Raw genomic sequence first — 21665 nt, forward strand, 5'->3', positions numbered from 1 at the left:
TATACATACTCTTATGCTTAGGAAATATGTGAGGAATCACTGATTGCCTTATGTCTTCATCACATGAACATATGAATAGAATATAGCTTTTGGCTCTGCCTTTGGCCTTGATGCTGGTGTCTGTACTTGTTTAGGGAGAAAACAGAAGTATTTCCAAAAGACTGAGACTAAGAAATTTAGATCTTACTTTAAACAAATTAAGATTGGTCAGCTAGGTGGTACAATGGATAGACAAGACAGCTGCACCTGAAAATAGGTCAAATCTGAGTGACCTCAGACACTAGCTGCATGAATCTAGGAAAGTCACTTAACTTTTTCTGCCTCAATTTCCTCATCTATAAAATGCAGATAATAAAGACCCCTACTCCCTATGTTGTTGTGACAATAAAATGAGATGATATATGTTAAGTATACTACTATGAATAAACATTAGAAAATATGAATGCATCAAAAATAATCAATTTTGTTACTTTAGTTTTACTGCATTAATAGATTCTATTCATCAAATAAACTGCACAAAAATGTTATTGCTTCTTAACTATTAGCATTTTCATAGTCCTCATGTAGATCCTTCCTTTCATCCTAGTGAGAAATAGAATCATGTTGAAAATTTGAACTATAATGTTATACAGGAAAAAAATGGTACTTTGTTTCACTTGAAAAGCAATATGGTACAACTATCTGTTAAATTGGGAATAAGGCAATCTGGGAATTCTAGCTCTACCATTAATTATATATATAAAAAAAAACAACACTGTGAGGTTCCCCTGGATCAGGAGCTCTTAAGGAGGGATCCAAGAACTAGTTTTTTTAAAAAGAAAATTGATGACTGTATTTCAATATAATTTTCTTTGTAATCTTTTATTTTATGCATTTAAAAACATTCCGAGACGAATCACACTGCCATATGGGTACATGACACTAAAAAGATTAAAAACTTCTTGTTCTAGATGATGCTCTAAAATTTAGGATTCTTTAATTAAGCCTTGAACATCTTCCAATATTAGAATTGCAATAAAAATACATTTTAGTTTAATATGCAAAGTGTAATCAAGAATTTGACTCACAGTAAAGTTCTTTAAGCTTCCATTTATTTTATACATATCTTAAGAGTTTCTAACCTTCAGTACAATTGAAAAAGGAAATTAAGAGGCTAGAAGACATTTATAGAAGCTAACTTACGAGAATGTCAAGAAGTACTATATGACAGAAACAAGACAGAACTATAAAAAGCAAAAAATGTACAAAGTAAAGTTATTTACAGAGTAAAGAAGATACTGATAAAGCATAATAAATGTTATAGTAATGATTCTGAGGCATGAAGGAAGGGAAAAACTGCAATCTCAGACTTGAAAGGGAGCTCAGGAATGTATCTACTTCAACTGCATTTGAGTGAGAATTCACTTTACCAATGTGACAAGTGGCCAATCAGATTTTATCTGAAGATCTCTACAAACAGGAATCTCAGTGATTCCTTAGATTCCAGTTTTGGACCACTTTTAATTGTTAAGAAGTTTTTATTTAAATTGAAGCAGCAATCCACAATGTATATATAGAGGCAAGCGAAACTGAAAGGTAACTTTAATTTGGTTAAATTCTCTATACATTAAACATCTGTGCTAGAAAAGACCCTGAAAAATCACCTAGTACAATGCCCCTCATTTTTTAGATGAAGAAATTGAGGCCCAGAGAGAAGTTATCTGTCCAAGGTCATATACAGATAGGTTCCAGATTCCTAGTCCAGAATTTTTCCACCTACTTACAACTTAAATCTTTTCGAGAGCAAACACCTTTTTAGACATGGTCTAACCAAGAGAGAATACAGTAAAGCAATTATTAAATAATGTTTAATGTATGGTCAGTCTTTACTAATCTGAATGTGCTACAGAACTTCTGATTATAGAGGAAAATATAACTTACCTCTAGCCAGAATTCTCTCAAAGTGTAATTTCAGACAAAGTACCCTAGAAGCACAGGGTGATTGTGTCCAAAAAGCATATAGAAAGTTAGCTAGACCACAAGGGAACTTTTTCCTAAATAAATTTTAAGAAAACAAAGGGGGAAAAAAAAAGAAAGCACTGCACTCTCTTTCTATCCATGTAAAGATATTTTCACAGAATTACTTGCATTGATTTAAAAAAAAAAAAAAATTCCTCTCTTTGGTCATTTCAATCAGTTTTCCATGAATGAGACCTCACAGGAGTTCTTATCCACTTTTTCTTTTTCTTTTTGTCATGGGACCCTATGGCAGTCTGATGAAGATCATTTTAAAGAATATTTTCAAATGCATGAAATAAAGTACATAGGATTACAAATGAAATGAAAGTTCAATGAAAGTAAAGGCTTTTTTCCCCCCTCACTCAACTTCAATTTCACCCTCAAGTTAAGAGCCCTTGAATCATAGTATAGTTTCAGTAATGCCCATTTCTTATGGAACACTGGGCAATCTAAATCACCAGAAAATAAAATGGAACAAATGAAAATATCCAAAAGAGAAAAGGAGTTAGAGAATAAAAATAAAATATATTTAAAGTTTCTCAATTAAATGCCAAATAAACTATCTATATTTCCATTCTTACTACTGTCATTGAACATGAAAATAACCTTATGCAGAAATAGAAAAAAAATTCTCTTACAAAGCATTTTATAAAATTCTAATGGTTTTTTCTTTTTGGTGTTTTCATATTCAGCTGTACCTGAAGAGGGACAGAGGAATCTTGTAAGCTTGTATCTCACCTACTGAAGAGCAATTGTTGATGTGATTCTCTTTTACTAGTATAAACAAATATAAGAAAAATCTGGATATTTGAATTTTAACATTAACAATCATATCACTCTGAAGGAAACTCTCCTTCATTTCAAAAATGGCCAGACTCTTAAGGAATTTTGGTTAAAAGCACTACGGCTTTAAATGAATTTAGTTTGGAAAGTCATAAGAGTTGAAAGGGATGACACAGTAAGTGTGCTAGACTTAGAGCACATGTCTTCTGACTCATAGTTCAAAGCCTTTTCTCCTATATATACCATCTACCTCACCTTCAAAATATCACCTAAGAATGATAAGCTGAATAATACAAAGTCAAAAAGTTTAAATTTGACTTCATTATTATCAGCAAAACTCCTCTTTGGAGTTTTTTGGAGAATACAGGCTACAAACCTTAGCAATGTAATTAGCAGACGTATTTACTTAAGCCACATTTACGGTGAATTTCATCTATAAAATGAGAGAGTTAGACTAGATGATCTCGTCTTCAAACTCTTATGACCTATAAGTTTATGATACCTCAAAAAAACTCATGTTGGAAGGGGCTTTAAGAAGAAAGTAAGCAACATGGTATACTAGGAAAAGTTAGCAGAACTGAGAACTGCCTTTGCTACTAATGAGCTCTGGCTAGTCATTCAGGATGTCAGCTTCAATATTTCATCTGTAAAATAAGGATAATAGTTCCAGACAACCTCAAAGGATTGTTTAAGAATCAAATGAGAACAGCTACAAAAACTTTTTGAAGGCATTATTATTAAGTTTATTCAAAGAGAACAGAAAGCATTCCCAATATTTGTACCTTTTTCTTTTGGCCATATAAGTTCAGTGATGAACAATTCAAGGAAAAAAAAAAAAAAAGTTATTGACTGAAATGTGATGGCTTAATGTAGGTTTAGGGTTTAAAAAAAAAAAAAAAACCAACCAACCACTTAAATAAAATCTGTTTTAAAAACTACATATAAAAATCACATCCTGAAAATTCTATACTAAATAAAACAGGAATCTACCATAGTGTAAAAAAAAAAAAACAAAAAAACAAAAAAACAAGGAAATAGTAGGAAAGCATTGTTAGCAAATTCATAAATCAGGATTCTATTTATAGCTCTACTAGTAGGAGGATAAAGTTCATATTAATTAAGATTCTATATATTGATTATAAATAGCAGAACAATAAAATGCTGACAGATAAACCTTATGAAAAGAAATGTAAAATGAATGTTTCAAGTCAAAACAAATGATTATCTCAAAAAAAAAAAAAAGAACCAACTTACTAGTTATTCTTCTTTGCTTAAATATTTGAAAGTTAATAATCTTATTCTATACATAATTCTAATTAAACAAGTTTTAAATTAAAGCCATATTTCTTCATATGACTTCATATTTCTCTTCCTCAATGTTCACATGCTTTTTTTTTTTTTTTTTTTTTTTTCTCTTTCCCTGGTTCCCAATTGTGTTCAAAATAGCTGAGATTGCTGGAAATTTGAATGATGAGGTGTTACTAGATCTAGTAATAAACATAATTTTACCAAGTTTTTATTCTTTACCCATGTCTTTCAAATGTAACTGAAATGGGGGTTAATTATAAATTGACAACATATGATGAAAATTCTTAGGAAAAACTTAAGTGACAAAATTGATGGACTTTTTTTTTTTTTTAACATGCCAAAAAACAACATAGATTTATGTAAAACTAGAAGAAGGAAGATCATAAATCTTTCCCTTTTAACTTGTTTACAATTACTTAAGGCACATAATGAATATTTAATTAAAAATTCATTTCTCAGCAATGAATTTAATTATTTTAAAACACCAAAACAAAAACAAAAATCAATAATGGAAAAGATTTAACTTAAAAGTATCTGTCACAACACAAACCAATCAAAATACTGTGAAGAAGCTAAAGCATTATTGGATAGAAACTAAACAAGCAAATCTAATTTATTTATTAGTCCCTGATATTGCTTTTAACTATTATTAAAAATTAAAATAACATGTTACAGAAAAAAATTAAGAGAAATGATATTTCCAATTGCATGATAAATTTTCAAGGAATCCAGAGAGAGTAACAAGTTTTCTGTTTTTTTTTTTTTGTTTGTTTTTAGTAATAAAAAGGCTTTAGAAAACAGCAGGAATAATATTTGAATGCTGACAACAACAGATAGAATGTTTGGATCAACACCTACCGATTTTTTCCTACTGTTTTCCAGATCTTTGAGTTCATTCTCGATTTTTGTGATTAATTCCCTGAGTTCATCAAGATTAGTGCAAATAAGCTAAAATAAAACACAAAAACATAGCTTGATAACATGTAATATAAAACACCTCAAATGTGGTAACAAAAGATGTCTTAACATACATTGAATCTACAATTAAGCTTTTTAAAATAAACAAAAAACCAGCTATTAATTTTTGTAGCGTTTCTTATTAGAATTTATAAATTTATAATTTATAAATTTCATTATAATTGGGGAAGTTACAATTTTAATATCAATGGCTGTATTCTGAATATTCCCACCTGTTAAGAATTTGCTTTCCAGTCCAGGTTCTTTCTTAACAAGCTTTCAACCCAAATGACAATGTGGAAACCTGCCTTAGTTTTCAGTTTTCTGAATCACCATTAAAAAATACTGCATCAGACAGCCTTTATGTAGTTGAATAAATGCTGCAATGAGTACATATAGCCGTTCAATTTAAATCTCTGTTTTTGATAGCTACACAAATTAATAAGACCTAGTTACAGTAGTTAAGACTGAGGGAATAAAGACTTATATTACATGGCAGTTATTCAAACACGTTGAAAAAAAGTCATTTTTTTTTACAGAATTTACTGTAGAGTTAAAGAAAAAGAACCTCTAATCAGTATATTGTTTTCCTGATTTTCTTTCAAAGCTTTTTCATAGATCCTCTATATAATGGCACCAAATAAATAAAATAATTTGTCCTAGTTAGCATCCCCGAATTAGTTTTTTATTCCCAAAGCTATGGACCTTAATATTTGTTCTAACTGGTGTCAATTATAAATTTTAGGAAGAGAATTATCAAAAATGCAAAAAAAAGGGAGGGGAAAGATGAGCAATTCAATGGGATTTTTTTCCCTTTGGAAGCTATACTCTGAAGACTATTTCAATGTATTTCACATCAGTATTTTTTTTTCCTTAGGCATTTAAAATTATTGTAAAAAAATTATTTCTAACAAAAACAATTTAATTATTTCTATTACAAACTGCAAAAAATACAATAGAAAAGAAATTGTTCTTTTGGCAATGTTAACTATAAATTGGATAGAATCTTATTTCACTTTTTCTTTCTACAACCTCTATCCCTATTACAATAATCTTAGATCATTCCTTAATTCTTATGTGAGAAAATTAAAATGTTTCTCAAAGGCCTATTAAAAAAAAAAAAGATTTAACTTTAAAAAACAATTACCATAGTTTTCAACTTCAGAACATCTTTTCAACTCACTGTTCTTTATTAAGGTAAAACATTATTATGATGAACATTTACCTGTCGATTTAAGTTATAAAATTTCAAATTTTTAGGATTGATATAATTTCAAACCTAAAATTTAAAGAAACTTCCAGAATAGAATACATCATGCATTAGAAATGGACATCTAGAATGAGACTGAAGCTCATATTTAGTAATAAAAAGACAAAAGAACAAAGTATAAGAATTAAAAATGTGTGTAGTCTGGAGAACTTTGCATGAAATTTTTGTGGTCCAGGAGAAAAAACTGAATTCATTGTCTGACCATTTAAATAAAAGAAAATGTTTAGCATAATTCAAAATAACAAGTTCTTGTGCACACAAATTAATTATAAATAATAAATATTAATAGTTGCTAAAGGAAAACTGCAGCCATTTGTGTATAAAAAAGGAAAAGTAGAATGTTAGACAGTGACTAAACTTTCAATAGGTTAGAAACTCCAGTTCTAGTATAATGTTGTGTTTCTAGCTCATTTCAATACAACTTGGCTTCAAATAATACTACTTTTTAAAAACAAGTTTCCACTATGGAGTAGATGGAAGAGACTGACACTTTAATATGTAGTACTGAAGACAATAAAATCCTACAAAAACTCTCAAAATTTATTTTCTCAAATTCTACTTTCTACTCTCATGAAACAAACATTTTTTAAAAATGCCTAAAAATTTCATTCAATTAAGATAAAGTTTTAAACTCATTAAATAAACCCTAACCACAGGCCATTATCTAGTGTCCTCTTTATCTAAGGAGGAAAACTTTTGAATAACTCAGATTATACTCTGATTATTCTACTAACATTTTGAAAGAATATTTCTGGTCAAATCAAATCAAGGGTACAAGAATAGTTTCATAACATACTGTGATCTTTTCTCAAGCTATTACTGCACCCTGGACTAAGGGCTCATTCCTGTGAGAATATTCACTTAGATCATCCATTGCTAAATGAATGATTGATGAAAGAAGCAGAATGGATAGATAAGTTCCTACAGTTAGCTATAATAACTAAAGGGAAATAAACTATGTAGAATTAAACATTCCGTAATTTCAATTCTGTAGGAATTCATTCTCCACTTTGCCTATACTGTTAAAATAAAAATTACACATAAGGTTATTGAATAAGGAATTTACTACTGGATTGCATATTTGCAAGATTCTAGTATAAGCCAAATTATAGTTAAGTATTAAAAAAAAACCAAATAAAACAATATTGCCTTAAAAACTACCAAAATTTTATATTACATTTGTATTGAAGTTATGTGAATATTATTTAAACTACAATAATAAAGATATACCTATGGTATTAAAACTTAAAGGCTACCATCTTAATAAAATTACATGTTTCCCCCCAAAATACTACATGAGGAATTGTAACAGTAAGATTCAATTAAAAATTGTGCTGGAAGTGTTTAAAAAAAAAAAAAAAAAAAAAAAAAAAAGGCAGTCACTTTGAAGTATATAACTTTTTTTTTTTTTTAAATGGCACACTAGTAAAATAATTTTATTTCAGGTCTGACTTGCAGAACATTCCATGTAACTATTCTCATTACACTTTAATTTATCCAGGAAAAAAAACAAAAACAAAACCAGGAAAATGTTAATCTTGCAGAATTGTCATAAAAATTAACAAATAAAAGTTTGCATTTGCAAACTCTGTATAAAAGAAAATGCTTTAGATATGTCCTTATATTGGCCTTTGGAACAAATCATATCTTTTGCACAAAGTAGTTAGTACACAGCACATGAAATTTTATGTCTATTGGAAACACAGGTACAACATTTAATATTATTTTTTAAAATTAACATATTTTATGATTTGATTTCCAAAATTCTAAACATGGCATTCTCCAAAATTTCCTACTGTTATTAAATCCAATTCATATTCAGTTTATTCTTTTAAAAAGCATTCAACATTAAGAAAAACAGACTTGTAAATCATAACAATGTGCTGAGACAGCATTCCAAGATGTCCGGTGGTCTTTCACTGAAGGTGGGCAGATACATGGAGCTGTAACAATGACCACGGTACAAATAGCAACTGATCTTCACATTATACTCATGTAAAACACACCCCAGTATGGTGGGTTCATGATTATACTTAAGAGTCTCATTTTTCATTGGGCTTTTCTGAAGGTCACAAGCACTGTTCTTATATATATAAAAGGGTTGAATGCATTTGTGTAAAAAGTATATTTGCCATACAGCTTATGGAGGCCTGTAATGCTCTCAAGTCAAGATTTCTTATATTCCTATCTGTTCTAACGTGTGCCTAGCTCAGAACTATTGGGAAGTGTATTTCAGAGTTGTGCCCATCCAAAAAAGATTAAGGAAATGGGGATCTATCTCTAGACTGATGGGAGAGTGGGAGTAACTGCAGTATAAAGGCTCCACCTCAGCAGCAGGCACTAAGTAAAATACACAACATATATATACATTTGAATGTGTATCTGTACACATAAATATGTATACTAACATCCCTGGAATGTGTTCAAACTATCCTGGGGTTAGTTCTTCTGATATGTTCTTTGTGTACTTTGGTTAATTCACTTTTGTCAGTGGCCTGACAGCCACTATTCAGTTTCACTTTGAACATGATGTTAAAAAAAGGAAAACTTTTCTAACCTGAATCAATTACCGTATTAAAATTTTATGCCAATACAAATGAAAACAGCACAGCTGTGTTATGTCTGTAGTCAGTGCTACTAGGATTCTCTGAGGCTGGTCGATCTCTTCAGTTTCGGCCTTCTGAGCTGCAATGGGTTATGCTGATAGATGTCTCTAGTAAGTTTATCATAAATATGGTGCATAAAAGAAGCAAACTGACCCAACTAGAAGAGCAGAGGTCAAAACTCCCCTACCAATCAGTTGTTGGGTTGCATCCAAGTTAACCTATATTGCCAGCGTAGGTGAGATCATTTACCATGAGATGGAGAAATACTGCAGAAAGGCAAGGCCTGTGATAGATTCTGAATGAACCAAACAAGGGCTGACAAGAGAGCAAAATCTCAGAAGGAAAACATCAAAGTGGCAAATTAAAAAAGCCTAAGTGCCAACCCACCAGCAAATTTTATCCTCCTGAAAATGATTACCAAGATAAGTAGCAATTGCTCCCTGGTACCATTAGGTACCTACTATGACAGTCATAAAGGCTCTGCTCTCACTGCATCTCATTGGAAGGAGTAAAGGGAGTGGAAAGTGGAGTTTAAGGGAATGAGAATGCTCCATCTCTTTTTTAGTTCCTTTATTAGATCTAGAGGCTTTCATTCAAAACAGGCTCAAATAAAGTGTATTTGTCAACAGGTTCTAAATTGTCCCAGTCTCCTTACATTAATGATTGTTGTTTTTAAAATCATAGCATTTTGGAGAATGAAGTGTCCTTAAGGGATTATTTAATTCAATCATGTCATTTTATAAATTAGGCAAACTGAAGCTCAAAGAGATTAAGTGACTTTGAATAGAATGCCTGACTCCCCTGACTCCTACAATGTTTCTCCATAATGGAGGAGAATGGAATTTCAAATAATAATTCCCCAATTATTTCTGAAGAACAAAACTTTAACACCAGTTTTTCACTTAATAAAAATTATATACTTACATGACAGATGATTTTTTCAACAGATTTAAGTGGTATGCCTAAATTATTTCTTAAATTTCCTAGTAAACTACTAATCCATTTGAAGCAAATAAATTCTCCTAAGATAACTGGTCAATTTATTTTCAAGTTAAAATCATAATGCCCTCAGCACAAAGAAAATAAATGCATATGTATATATACATACAAACATTTATATTTCTCCAAATTTAAACATAATGAAACTTTTTTTAATCTTTAATAAGCAACCCAATTTGAAAAAGATCTTAAACTAAGACTATATATTAAGTTTAGATGGGAAAACAAAGAGCCAATGTTTATTAAAGGGAACTGCTAATTATCAGTGACTTGGATTTAAATTACAGACAAGGAGATGAATAGATATGACTGCAAAATGAAACATAAAACACAATAGTGTTTTATGCTTAGATTTTATGCCAAAGTGGTAGAATATGTGAAAATAAGAAAAGTGCACCATTATTACAGAATAAGATAATCAAGGTCATTTCATTTTTAAAAAGTCTAAAAAAAATCTGGCAATCTGGTTTAAAAAATCTACATGAATAACAATGGGATTTTTATTTATTTTATATTGTGTGTATGTAAGTGAAGCATTTGGGATTAAGTGATTTGCCCAAGATTACAAAGCTGGTAAGATTCTGAGGTCTCATTTGAACTCAGGTCTTTCTGACTGCAGGACCAGGCATCCATTATGCCAACTAGCTGGCTCCCACCAGTGTTTTTTTAAACTAATAAATTACAAAAAGGTCCACTTAAAAGTTTAAGAAATTACAATTATTCAGATTTTTTACCAATTATCTGACAGGACCATTATCACTGTTTACATATAGATTAGATCACTGACAATGTGAAATATCTTATGTGCAATTACAACTTCATTCCTGAATGTTATGTTTCAAGTAATGCCAGTTTTTAATTTGTATTTACATTAGGAACCATTTATACATAAGTTATTCTATAAAAATACTGTAAGGTTTTTTAATAACAATAATTAAAACACATTAAATACAAAAGAATATTTGAAATTCTAGCAGAAATATCTGAACATGCCTACAAAGGTATGAAAAAATTCGAGACTCATTTATTAAATTCGAGACTCATTTTATTAAAAATGATAGGCTACAATTTCTTGGAGTTCACCAATTTCATGAGATACAACTGTAAAAAGAAAAATTCTATTTTGAAAGCTTGAAGCAAAGTTATAACATTTACCTGAAACTCTGGTACAGTAGGTGACTTTGTGACAGCTTTCCTCTTCTTTGTGATTGCTTTTTTAGATATGGATTTTTTTCCTTGCAAGATTAAAAGAGAAAAGCTTCATAATGATATTTATTACACTTCATTAATTAAAAGCCAAGTTACACAGAGCCTTCAGAATTAAATTATAAGTAACAGATGGATGTGGTTAAATCAAATGGAAATGAGATCTCAAAATCAAATGAGGTAAAAACCATTAACTACAACTATCTGTGTAGAACAAGTATATTAACAATGTTATGTAATGAATACAGCTATCAGAATCTGCAAATGTATCATGTAAGAGTTTACAACATTAAACTTGGAAAACGTGTACTTTGTCATTGTTAAGGATACTTGAAAAGTTATATACATTACCTAGAATGTTAATATAAAAGAAAAAAATTAAACTTACCTGTTACACTGAATTTCTGCAGTTAAGTTTCTTGTATACATCTAGCTACGCTTTGGGATTTGGTCTTTGGTTAGCATCATATGCATTCTCGTAGTTTTCTGATACTACAAATCTAATCCCATTATCTATTTTAAGATTAGTGTTATTGGGTAGTAGGCAATGCAGTGTTTTTTAGAAAGCAAATACCTTCAAAGTACATAGTTGTGCAATGAAAACTTGTGGGAAAATCTGACTCAAACTAAAGGAAACCAAATCTGAAAACTAGTGATTAAACTTTGTAGTTTAGGCTGACAATTACTTGCAGTATTTTACAAATAAACTCCATTTTTAATGTGAAATATATGGCACATCAGTCTATTCAAACTGAAATCTTCATATTTTTTTTTAAATTAACAAATATATGGAGAACACACCTTATATGTACAAGGCTTCATGATGTTGTTACTGGTAAAAATATAAACATCGTCCCTCCAGAAACTTATAATACAGTTTTTTTTGTTAAAGGTCTAGATAATAAGCTTCTATCAGTGTGGAGTCTTCTGATACTGATATCCAATTCCTTTCTAATTGTAGCATTGAGAGTTGTCTGGGACATTGGAATATTAAGTGACTAGCCTAACATAAATTTAGTATGGGCTAGAAGCAGAACTGACTTTAAAGTTGTCTTTCTAAATGCTTTATCATGCTGCCTCCCATTACAAAGAAAATTCATTAAAACATTTCTAAGTTCAATTTTACAGCACAAAAAATTAAAACATCACCTCCCAAATCTTTCAGAATATAATAAATTTGTCTCTTTCTTTTCTTGGAATGTAGGGGGGGAAAAAATCACACTTCTTCATAATACTTCCATACAAGCACTGCTATATAAGCTGGTGCTTTTTTATAATTTTAAAACAGATATTTAACATAATTTCACATTTATATTCTATTAGATGCAAAGAGCTACCTATGAAGGCTATAAAATGAACATGACATAATCCCTATCCTCAAGTTGTTTAAAGCTATAAAATTTTTTATATATATATATATATATATATATATATATATATATATATATATATACACACACACACACACCATGAAAACAATAAGGAGCCTCCATATTTCATAGGAGGAAGAGATGACATATTGGGAACATCAAAAAAGACTTGCTAAAAGAGATAGTATGTCAATTTATTTTCATATAGGCAAGATTTCAATCCTTGGAAGATTTTTTTTGAGGGGCAGGGAGCAGTGTCATTAAGTAGAAAGAAAGTCTTAGATTGAAAGTATCATTTGTGAAATCAGGCAAGTTACTGGTTATATTCAGAGATCAAAGAATAGCTCAGCTTGACTAAAACATAAGGGAATTATGGGAGACAACACTGGAAAAATTAAAATGGGACCAAAATAGCTCGTATTTCTGTAGCACTTTAAGGTTTGCAAAATGCCTTATAAATATGTTTTAATTTATACTTCTATAAATTAATTTTGCATTAATTATGAAAATCCATTAATTTCTTCTGTATCAGGAAGGGAATTTATGTGCTGAGGAATTTGGATGTAGCTCAAAAGACAAAAAGGAATAATTTAAGATTTGAGAAAGGGAGTGGCATAATCTGAGTTTAGTTTATGGAAGATTAACCTGGCAACAGATGGAATGACAGGGGAAAATGAAGGGAGAAAATTAGGAAACTATTTCAAGAAAACTATGTATAGCACTAAACTGAGCTAAACAAAATCTTTTACTTTTTTTTTTTTACCCTTTCAATTGAGTACAATGTATTTACATAAGTAACCTTAATTTATTCAAATACCAAATTACAATATTCTATATATAGTTTTAAAGTTCATCAGAATTATATCACCACAAAAGCCCTAAGTTAAACATTTCCTTTTAGTAAGACTTATATAAGCAATGTATGAACTATTACATTTCCAAATGTATCTTTCTATAATCCAAACGTACATTTTGATACAGTGAACATATATGGCAGCATACATGTTTTATGCTGCCCCTCTGTGGTATTATGCTGCCCCTCTGTGGTATTATGCAATGTCTCCGCTTTCAATGACACCCCACTCATAATTTTCCCTAAAATTATCAGTAACCTATATTGCCAAAAAGGTCACAGATTTGGAGCTAGAAGGGATCTTAGAAATAATCTAGCTTAACTACTTAATATTACAGACAAAGAAACTAATGTTGAGAGATGCCGAGTGGCTTGCTTTGTGCTCTAATATATACTGTATTCAAGTCTATTAAAGCAGAAACTATTCTGAACCACAACATAAAACTTAATCCACTCTTTTAAGATTTATGTTTTATATAGGGAAAAATATTACTGTTTATTTCAGGATAGGCCTAAAGAACAGAAATCCTAACCCTTATCCATAAAAACTAAAGTTGTTAGTGCTACAGTAGATAGAACTTCAAACACCAGAATTCAAACAGCCAAAATCCTCATCATAGAGATGAGTCAATATAGAAATTGGAATTCTCCCACTATATCATAATTGAAACAGCACTTGGGTATTTTAGCATACAAAAAATGATATTGTAGTATATGAACTGAGATGTGAGACAAATAGAAAGAAATGAAACAAGCATTTATTAAGTGCTATCTGCCAGGTTCTATGCTAACTGCTTTACAAGTATTATCTCCTTTGAAGTTCATAATAACCCCACATGTTGTTATTATTATCCAAATATTAAAGATGAGGAGACCAAGGTAGACAGTGGTTAAATGACTTGCCCTGGATTACAAAGCCAATATGTTTGAGGAAGGATTTGAACTTAGGTCTTCTTGACTGACTCCAAGCCCACCACTCTGCAAATATGTTTTTTTTTTTTTTAATTAAATATTTTACATATACATACACAAACGTACATGCCCACATGCATAGAGAAACATAGCTTTAAGCAAATCTGAAGGGCAATGGAGGTGAATCTCTTTGTTCTATTTCCACTCTCATTCTGCCCAATAAGATTCCTTCTAAAAGATACCATTCTGATATTTATTATCATGCTCCATTCTTATTCTATTGCACAAAATTTTTATTTCCTTGCTCTTGGCAACCTCATGAACAAATCTACCATATTATTCATTGGTGTCAACTTTCAGGCTAAAATTAGCACAAATGGCAGAGAAATGCTCCATACTTTGTTGCATCTTAGACTCAAAAACTGCATTGGTACACAATCATTGGAGAACAAAAAATCATACACCAATTCTCCCTCTAAATGACAGAATTTCAGATCCATGACAGTTATATTTGGGGGGGTAAACTTTAACCTTAATTATTTCCCTTTAGGAACTTAGTATCATATATGTCAGAGACACTTCAGATTGCTCTGTCCTTAAAAATGAATCTTCAATTTTAAAAGCTGCTTAGGCTCCTTCTATAGTGCATCACTATAAATATTTTCTCCAATGTAGCAGGGGGTACCAATATCTCCTATATACTAAGCTAAGACCTCCTGGGCAATCTTATTCCTATTCTACCACTCGACATCTGACAGCTTTTGTTTTGCCTTTCATTCTAACACTCACACCTATGTAATGTTCTTCCTGATCACTATTCAAGCTTTAACTCAGAGAATCCTCTAGCTAGACTATTTGTTTTGCTAGATCCCAAGAGCCCCGCCTCGAATCTCTGTGATCATCACAACTGCTTTGCCTATGCATAGCATTTGGAGTCAGAGGCCTAGGTTGACGTTTCAACTCAGCAACTTTGTTGTATAGTCTTGGGTGAGTATTTAAGCTCTCTGGGTCCATTTCCTCATTGACAAAAAGAGGGTGTTGGCCTCTATGAGTTCTAAGGTCTCTTCTAGCTCCAAATGTAAAAGCCTTCTGAACTCCATCTTGGCCATGTTGACTTTCTCTTTTTAGAAATCCTCTCAAGTGGTGTCTCAGAGATTCAGTTTTCAGAAGAGCTCAAGATCATAATCCTGAGAGTATACATCCTGCATCACCATCTGCACCCTCCCTCCCATATACCAAGCCACTTCTTCTACACACCATTCATACCCTTTTACAGATCTGGCACACACCTACTTCAACCTTTCAATCAACTTCTAAATTTAAGTCGTCTTCAGAACAAACAATAGATGCGTATAATACTAGTCTCTTGGGCATCTTTGACTACTTAAAATTCTCCTAAAATTCTGATTTCCCTAATTTGAGAAACTTTTAAGAAGCTTAAAATTAGAGCTAATAGAGCTAATTTCTTCATTTCCTGAATACACTATGCTCAATCCTATTTCCATTTATTCTTGTTTGTTCATGCTGTTACTCACCTAACCAACTAATAGCTAGAATCCTCTCTTCCACTGTTTAAATTCTCCTATCTTTCATGTACTCAGTAAATACTAGTTAAACTTAACAGATTGTTTACAGTTGTACTGATCAATTTGGATATGTAATTCCTTAACCTGACTCGAAAACACATGTACATACTATATTCCTCAATATTCATTCCTTATTGAATAAATATTTTTATTTTATTACTTGCTTGAAAGGATAGAGGTTATCCTCTATATCCATCCTTATAATAGCTAAAATTGTTTCATACATAAGTACTGCATAAATGCTTTGTAAATGATGGATGCAGGATGTTAGAATTATAAACTAAAATGAATTTTTCTGATTTTTAAATAAATTTCATGTCTATTCTCTCACCTTTTTTGTATTAACCAGTGACACTTAAGATTTGGTAATATTTTGAAATTGTTGGCTAGTAGTCAGCCAAATGCAGAACATATCTTCTATTTTAATCAAAATCTGGTTTCAATATCCCATTGGAGTATGAGTTCTTTAAAGTTATCCATAAATTCTCTCATGTTCTAACAGAAAGTTCAAGTATAGGACCTTGTGATAAGATAGATAGGACCTGACAGAATTCTTGCTCCTTTGATAAAGATTTTATGAAGTCAGGGTTATTTCCATGTTGCAATGAGACACTTGAACTGACTAAAACTAGATTCTCTTGGTTTACTGAAACAAACACTCATTTCAAAATATAACCAAATCTTAATTACTCCCTAATAATGGTAGAACAGGAATTGAAGGGACAATTGAAATATATAATCTTTTAAAAAGTACACCAAAATTCATTTCAGTTGATAGTTATGATCTTGAGAATCATTTTTTTCCGGTAAAGCCAGAGGAAATAAGTAGTAAAAACTGATTTGGGATTTATGCTACATTCTTCCTGTACACTTAAGTGAATAGTTAACAACTAGCTCAGCAGTGAAGTCAATCAGTAAATACTGACCAAAGAGAAAAAAAAGGGGGAAGGGGGAGGGAATCCCTTGACAAGATCAAAACATATTAACTGACTTCTGAGCAACTAACTTTATAAAATATTTTAGTTAAGTGTCAGTAATTTGGATCACAACTCTTTAGCAGTAAGAATTAAAGAGAATCCATTTTCAAAGTAAGATAAATTATATAACTTGCTTAAAAAGTATCAAGTTTAATTAGATGACAGAATAAAATTTAATTCCATATATGAAAAGTTTTAATACATAGGACTATCCTAATAATGTGCAAAGTAAATTTTATTTAAAGACTTAACAGCTTCCCAAACTAGTACTACTTCCTTGTATTTTTTTCAAAACAGTACACCAGCTTACCAGATTTGTGCTTCTTGTGTTTAGCTTTCTTTTTGATGATAAATAACTTGTTCTGGATCTCAGGTTTATAAGACTTGAATGTAAGAGAATGAAGACCTTCACGTTTTCTCTGTAAATTTTCATTTAAGACATCTTTCAATTTCTTTTTTTTCTTTTTCTTCTTTTTTGCCCGTATTTTACTAAGTTTGAGTTTTTTATGATTTTGCAGTGAATGTTCTAATATAATATCTCTCGTAACTTTATGGCAGTTCATATCTAGATTATCACTGTGACTTCCATTTACATGTACTTGGCAAGTTTTAAGGGCATTCTCTTTTAAAGGACTAGGCTCAGTTTTTACTCTGGAAGCTTCACCATATTTCTCCCTGTTTTCTATAACCCTCACTTCACCTGGGCTGAGGGGTTCCCCAAAGCCAGTAACTTCCCCTGGACTACTTGGTTTCTCTAAATTTTCTTTACAGCATCCCATTTTTTTACTTTCACAGGGCCTATGAATTTTAATTTCACAGTTATTTTTTATTTCCTTTTCCATGGAGACACCATGATTATCCAAATGCATTTTGGATGGGCAGCAAACAGTTTCCATACTGATCTGTTCTCTTTTGGAGACAGAAGGTAATTCTTCTCTGTTGCTACACCTATGTTCTCCATTGCTTTTGCTAGCATATTCACCCTTTAATTTCTCAAGCTTAATCCGAGGTACTCTTTGTATTTTAATAGGTGGAATCGGGAATTCAGGTGCCTGAAAGGGTCTCTGCTTGTAAATGCGTACATCTGCCCCACAAAACTGTGGGAAATGTACATAAGCATTCTCTAGATAATCATAGCCAAGGATCACTTCTCTGCATTCATGGATAGGCTGTCCCAGTACAGCATCTTGAACTTCTTTTTGTGTTTCATACACAAAATCACAGAGGCCTTTCAATAACCAAACTTTCTGGTAAAATGGGAGTTCATGAAATGGTTTGTCCTCTAAAGGGTTAACTTCTCCAAGAACTTTAAAAAACTGAGGGCACAATCCAAGCTTCTCAGCACAGCCATCAGGATTTTCAGTCTGCCCAACAACAGTGTACCACTGCTGTACCTTTTGCCTCAGTGCTGCCTCCCAAGTTCTATAAGGCAGAGTAGGTCTCCTATGTAAGGTAGGTCTGCGATGAGGAGGACTTAACAAAGAAGTCATTATTTTCGACAAGAAAGCATTACACTGAGGCATCAGAAGACAACGTTCTAACTCATAAAAGACTATTTCGGGCAAATTCAAAATATGTTGGGCTAAACAAAGGAAATGCCCAATAGCTGGAATTTCCCACATGGTCTCCATGCAAGTTGGAGCAGCCTGAGCCAGAAGTTTTCTCTCCCATTCTTCTATTTCTTTTTGACTAGCTTCTTCTGCTTCTTTTCTTTCTTGATCCCGTAGCCTAAAAAAATTCAAAAAAAAATTAGATGACTAGTTCTGAATAAAATAAAAGAACCCCACAAAATACAAAATTTAAAATATAAAAGCTACTTAATGTCTGTTTTGGAGGGAGGAAAAAACACAAACTACTCTTTAATGTTTTCATCTTTAACACCCATGGAAACTCCATTCTAAAATGCCCTGGCATTTTCTTAATATGTCCACTTCCTCAATAAAAATCACAAAAAATAGTTGTTTAATAAAGTTAGCTAAACCAAATACTAAAATTAACCCACTATACAATATAACAAACATTTACTAAGCATTCACTATGTGACAAGAAATCAGACACATTCAATTGAATGCTATTTTTTTTTTAGATTAAGTTAATAGGCTGATATCTAAAGACTCAACCAAGATATGATTATACTTATTATATGGGAAAGTCCAAATTTTAGTCTACATATCCCCTACTGAGATTTTTAATCACACTCATGATATTTATTCAGATCCCTAGTCATTAAATGGGTATATTGTTGCCAAACTTTATCCTAATTTGGAAATCCAGCTGATAAATGACTACTGCCAACATTTTGACTACATGGAAAATCAAAACTTACAAATTTTTGCTTATTTAAAAATTAGCAGTCAATAGTGTCTTGAGAACAACTCTGTCCAAGTAAGTAATTATTAGAAAAACTCAAATTAAGTACACAAGAAAAACGAAAGAATATCCTATCTGCAACCAGAGAAAAAACTGATAAATAAAACTATGTATCATGCATGGGGGTGGGTGGGAGGGGGAAGAAGGGAGTATGTAATGGTATCCATCTCAAGGATGGGGGTGGGAACTAAGAACAAAGGAAAATTAATCATATGATAACTATTATATATTTAAAAGGAGTAGCAAGTTGTACATAAGAGATTTGCAGTTTTATGTGCAATTATCCTTATTTTTTTATATTATGGAAATGCTTGTTTTAGTCCATAAATTAAAAAAAATAAACAAAATAAAATCAGGAATCCTCATGAAGTAGCTTGAAGAAAAAGGAATGTATTTAGAATCAGAGGATTGGGTTTGATTCCCCACTCTACTTATTATGTAGCATCTAACTTCTCAAATGGCTGAAATGGGCCAGGGGGTAGAAAGGAAGAGAAGAAACTACCTCTCAGGTCCCATCTTCTTCCCTCTGCCAGCCCTCCTCTCAGTCTCTCATAGTATGCTTTTCTTCCATCCTCTCAGATGAAGACCTCATACTCCCCCCCCCGCCCCGGATATTTCCTGTTTATTTCCAGTTTCTCTGGAATATTTATCACACTGTTAAAAACAGACAGACAAAAATCCTTTACTATTACTCAATGAAGTGAAAACCTCATCAAGGAATTACAGAATTAGAGACTTCAGAGTTCAAATAGTTTAGAAGTTATTAATGTGGATAGATTTAGGGAATCCATGAAATTGTCTTAGCTAGTTGATTTGAACTTATCCAGGAAAGCTGAATACTTTCTATCTCCTCATATATCTTGGTTGTTAGCTTCCTAAGAGGCAACTCTATTATATCCTTTACACTAAAAAAAAAAAAAAAAAAAAAAAATCATTGTTGTAAGTAAAAAAAATATGAAATATTCAACCATTTGATAGCACTGTTGACCTTAACCTCAGTAATATTGTGAGGGGGAAAAAAAAACACCTAGACCAAAGAAGTCCCCCATTAATTCTGGTGATTTTATGCTAGTCTCCACATTGAGTGGAAAGGGTTGGAGAGTCTTTTAACTGTTTCTCAGAATAGTTAAGCATCTATCTCCCAACTCTGCTTCTCCCTTTATTCATCCTTCTCTTTTTAAAATTATTAAAGCTTTTTATTTTCAAAAATTTTCAACATTGACCTTTGCATAGCCTTGTGTTCCAAATTTTCCCCACCTTTCCCCCACCCCCTCCCCTAGATGGCAAGTAATCCAATATATGTTATATATGTTAAATTCAATATATGCATACATATTTGTATAATTATTTTGCTGCACAAGAAAGATCAGATCAAAAAGGAAAGAAAATGCGTACGAAAACAAATGGAAGAGAACAACAAAAAGGGTGAGAATATTATGTTGTGATCCACACTGAGTTCCCACAGTACTCTCTCTGGGTGTAGATGGCTCTCTTCATCATAAAATCATTGAAACTGGCCTAAATCATCTCACTGTTGAAGAAAGCTATGTCCATCAGAATTGATAGTCATATAATCTTGTTGCTATGTACAAAGATCTCCTGGTCATTTCACTTCTTCATGTAAGTCTATCTCTCTGAAATCATCCTGCTGGTCATTTCTCACAGAATAATAATATTCCATAACATTCATGTATCATAATTTATTCAGCCATTCTCCAACTGATGGGCATCCATTCAGTTTCCAGTTCTTGCCACTACACAAAAGGGTTGCCACAAATATTTTTATACATGTGGGTCCCTTTCCCTCCTTTAAGATCTCTTTAAGATATAAGCCCAATAGAAACACTGCTGGGTCAAAGGGTATGCACAGTTTGATAACTTTTTGAACATAGTTCCAATTGCTCTCCAGAATGGCTGAATCTGTTTACAATTCCACCAATAATGTATGTGTACCAGTTTTCCCACATCTCCTCCAACATTTGGAGAAGCCATTTGCTAAAAACTTCCTTTTCTCTCTTCTTCCCATCACTCAATTACCTTCTCTTCTTGCCAAGTCCATCCCCCCTCTATACACATTCCTGATCCCATCACTTCCTATTTTCTTTAGCAGATTGTCTCTACTAAACATCCTGAGCTCTAAAATTTTCAATTTTTCCCTGTTACCTCCTTCCATACAAACTATATAACCAATCATAGGAACCATATGAACACAATTACAAAATAATCTTCACATAAAGACAATTCTAAGTAAATGGAGAAATATTAATTGTTCATGGGTAGACTGAGCCAATATAATAAAAATGACCAAACTAACTTTATTTATTTATTTAGTGTTATTCCAATCAAAAAAGGAATAAAGGAATCAATTTAAAAACTTGGAAAAAAGGAACTAGCAGATCTCAAATTATACTATCAAGCTGCAATAATCAAAATGACTTGTACTGGGTAAGAAAGACACCGAACAGTGGAA

At 31.7% G+C, this 21665-nt stretch overlaps 1 protein-coding gene across 3 annotated transcripts in view; it reads right to left on the reverse strand.

Annotated features, from left to right (window-relative positions):
* Nucleotides 1-21665, reverse strand: part of BRD10 (bromodomain containing 10) — a 75913-nt gene that overhangs the window by 26122 nt on the left and 28126 nt on the right. For 2 of the 3 annotated variants that reach the window (XM_074282873.1, XM_074282871.1), the window contains 3 exons: nucleotides 17136-18553; nucleotides 11077-11156; nucleotides 4948-5037 (listed from right to left, as the gene is read on the reverse strand). In XM_074282873.1, coding sequence (XP_074138974.1) covers nucleotides 4948-5037; nucleotides 11077-11156; nucleotides 17136-18553 — 1588 coding nt within the window. The remainder of the gene's footprint in view (nucleotides 1-4947; nucleotides 5038-11076; nucleotides 11157-17135; nucleotides 18554-21665) is intronic. The other variant, XM_074282872.1, reaches the window with a different exon arrangement.

The sequence above is a fragment of the Sminthopsis crassicaudata genome, chromosome 1, assembly GCF_048593235.1.
Source record: "Sminthopsis crassicaudata isolate SCR6 chromosome 1, ASM4859323v1, whole genome shotgun sequence".
NCBI classification, from domain to species: Eukaryota; Metazoa; Chordata; class Mammalia; order Dasyuromorphia; family Dasyuridae; genus Sminthopsis; species Sminthopsis crassicaudata.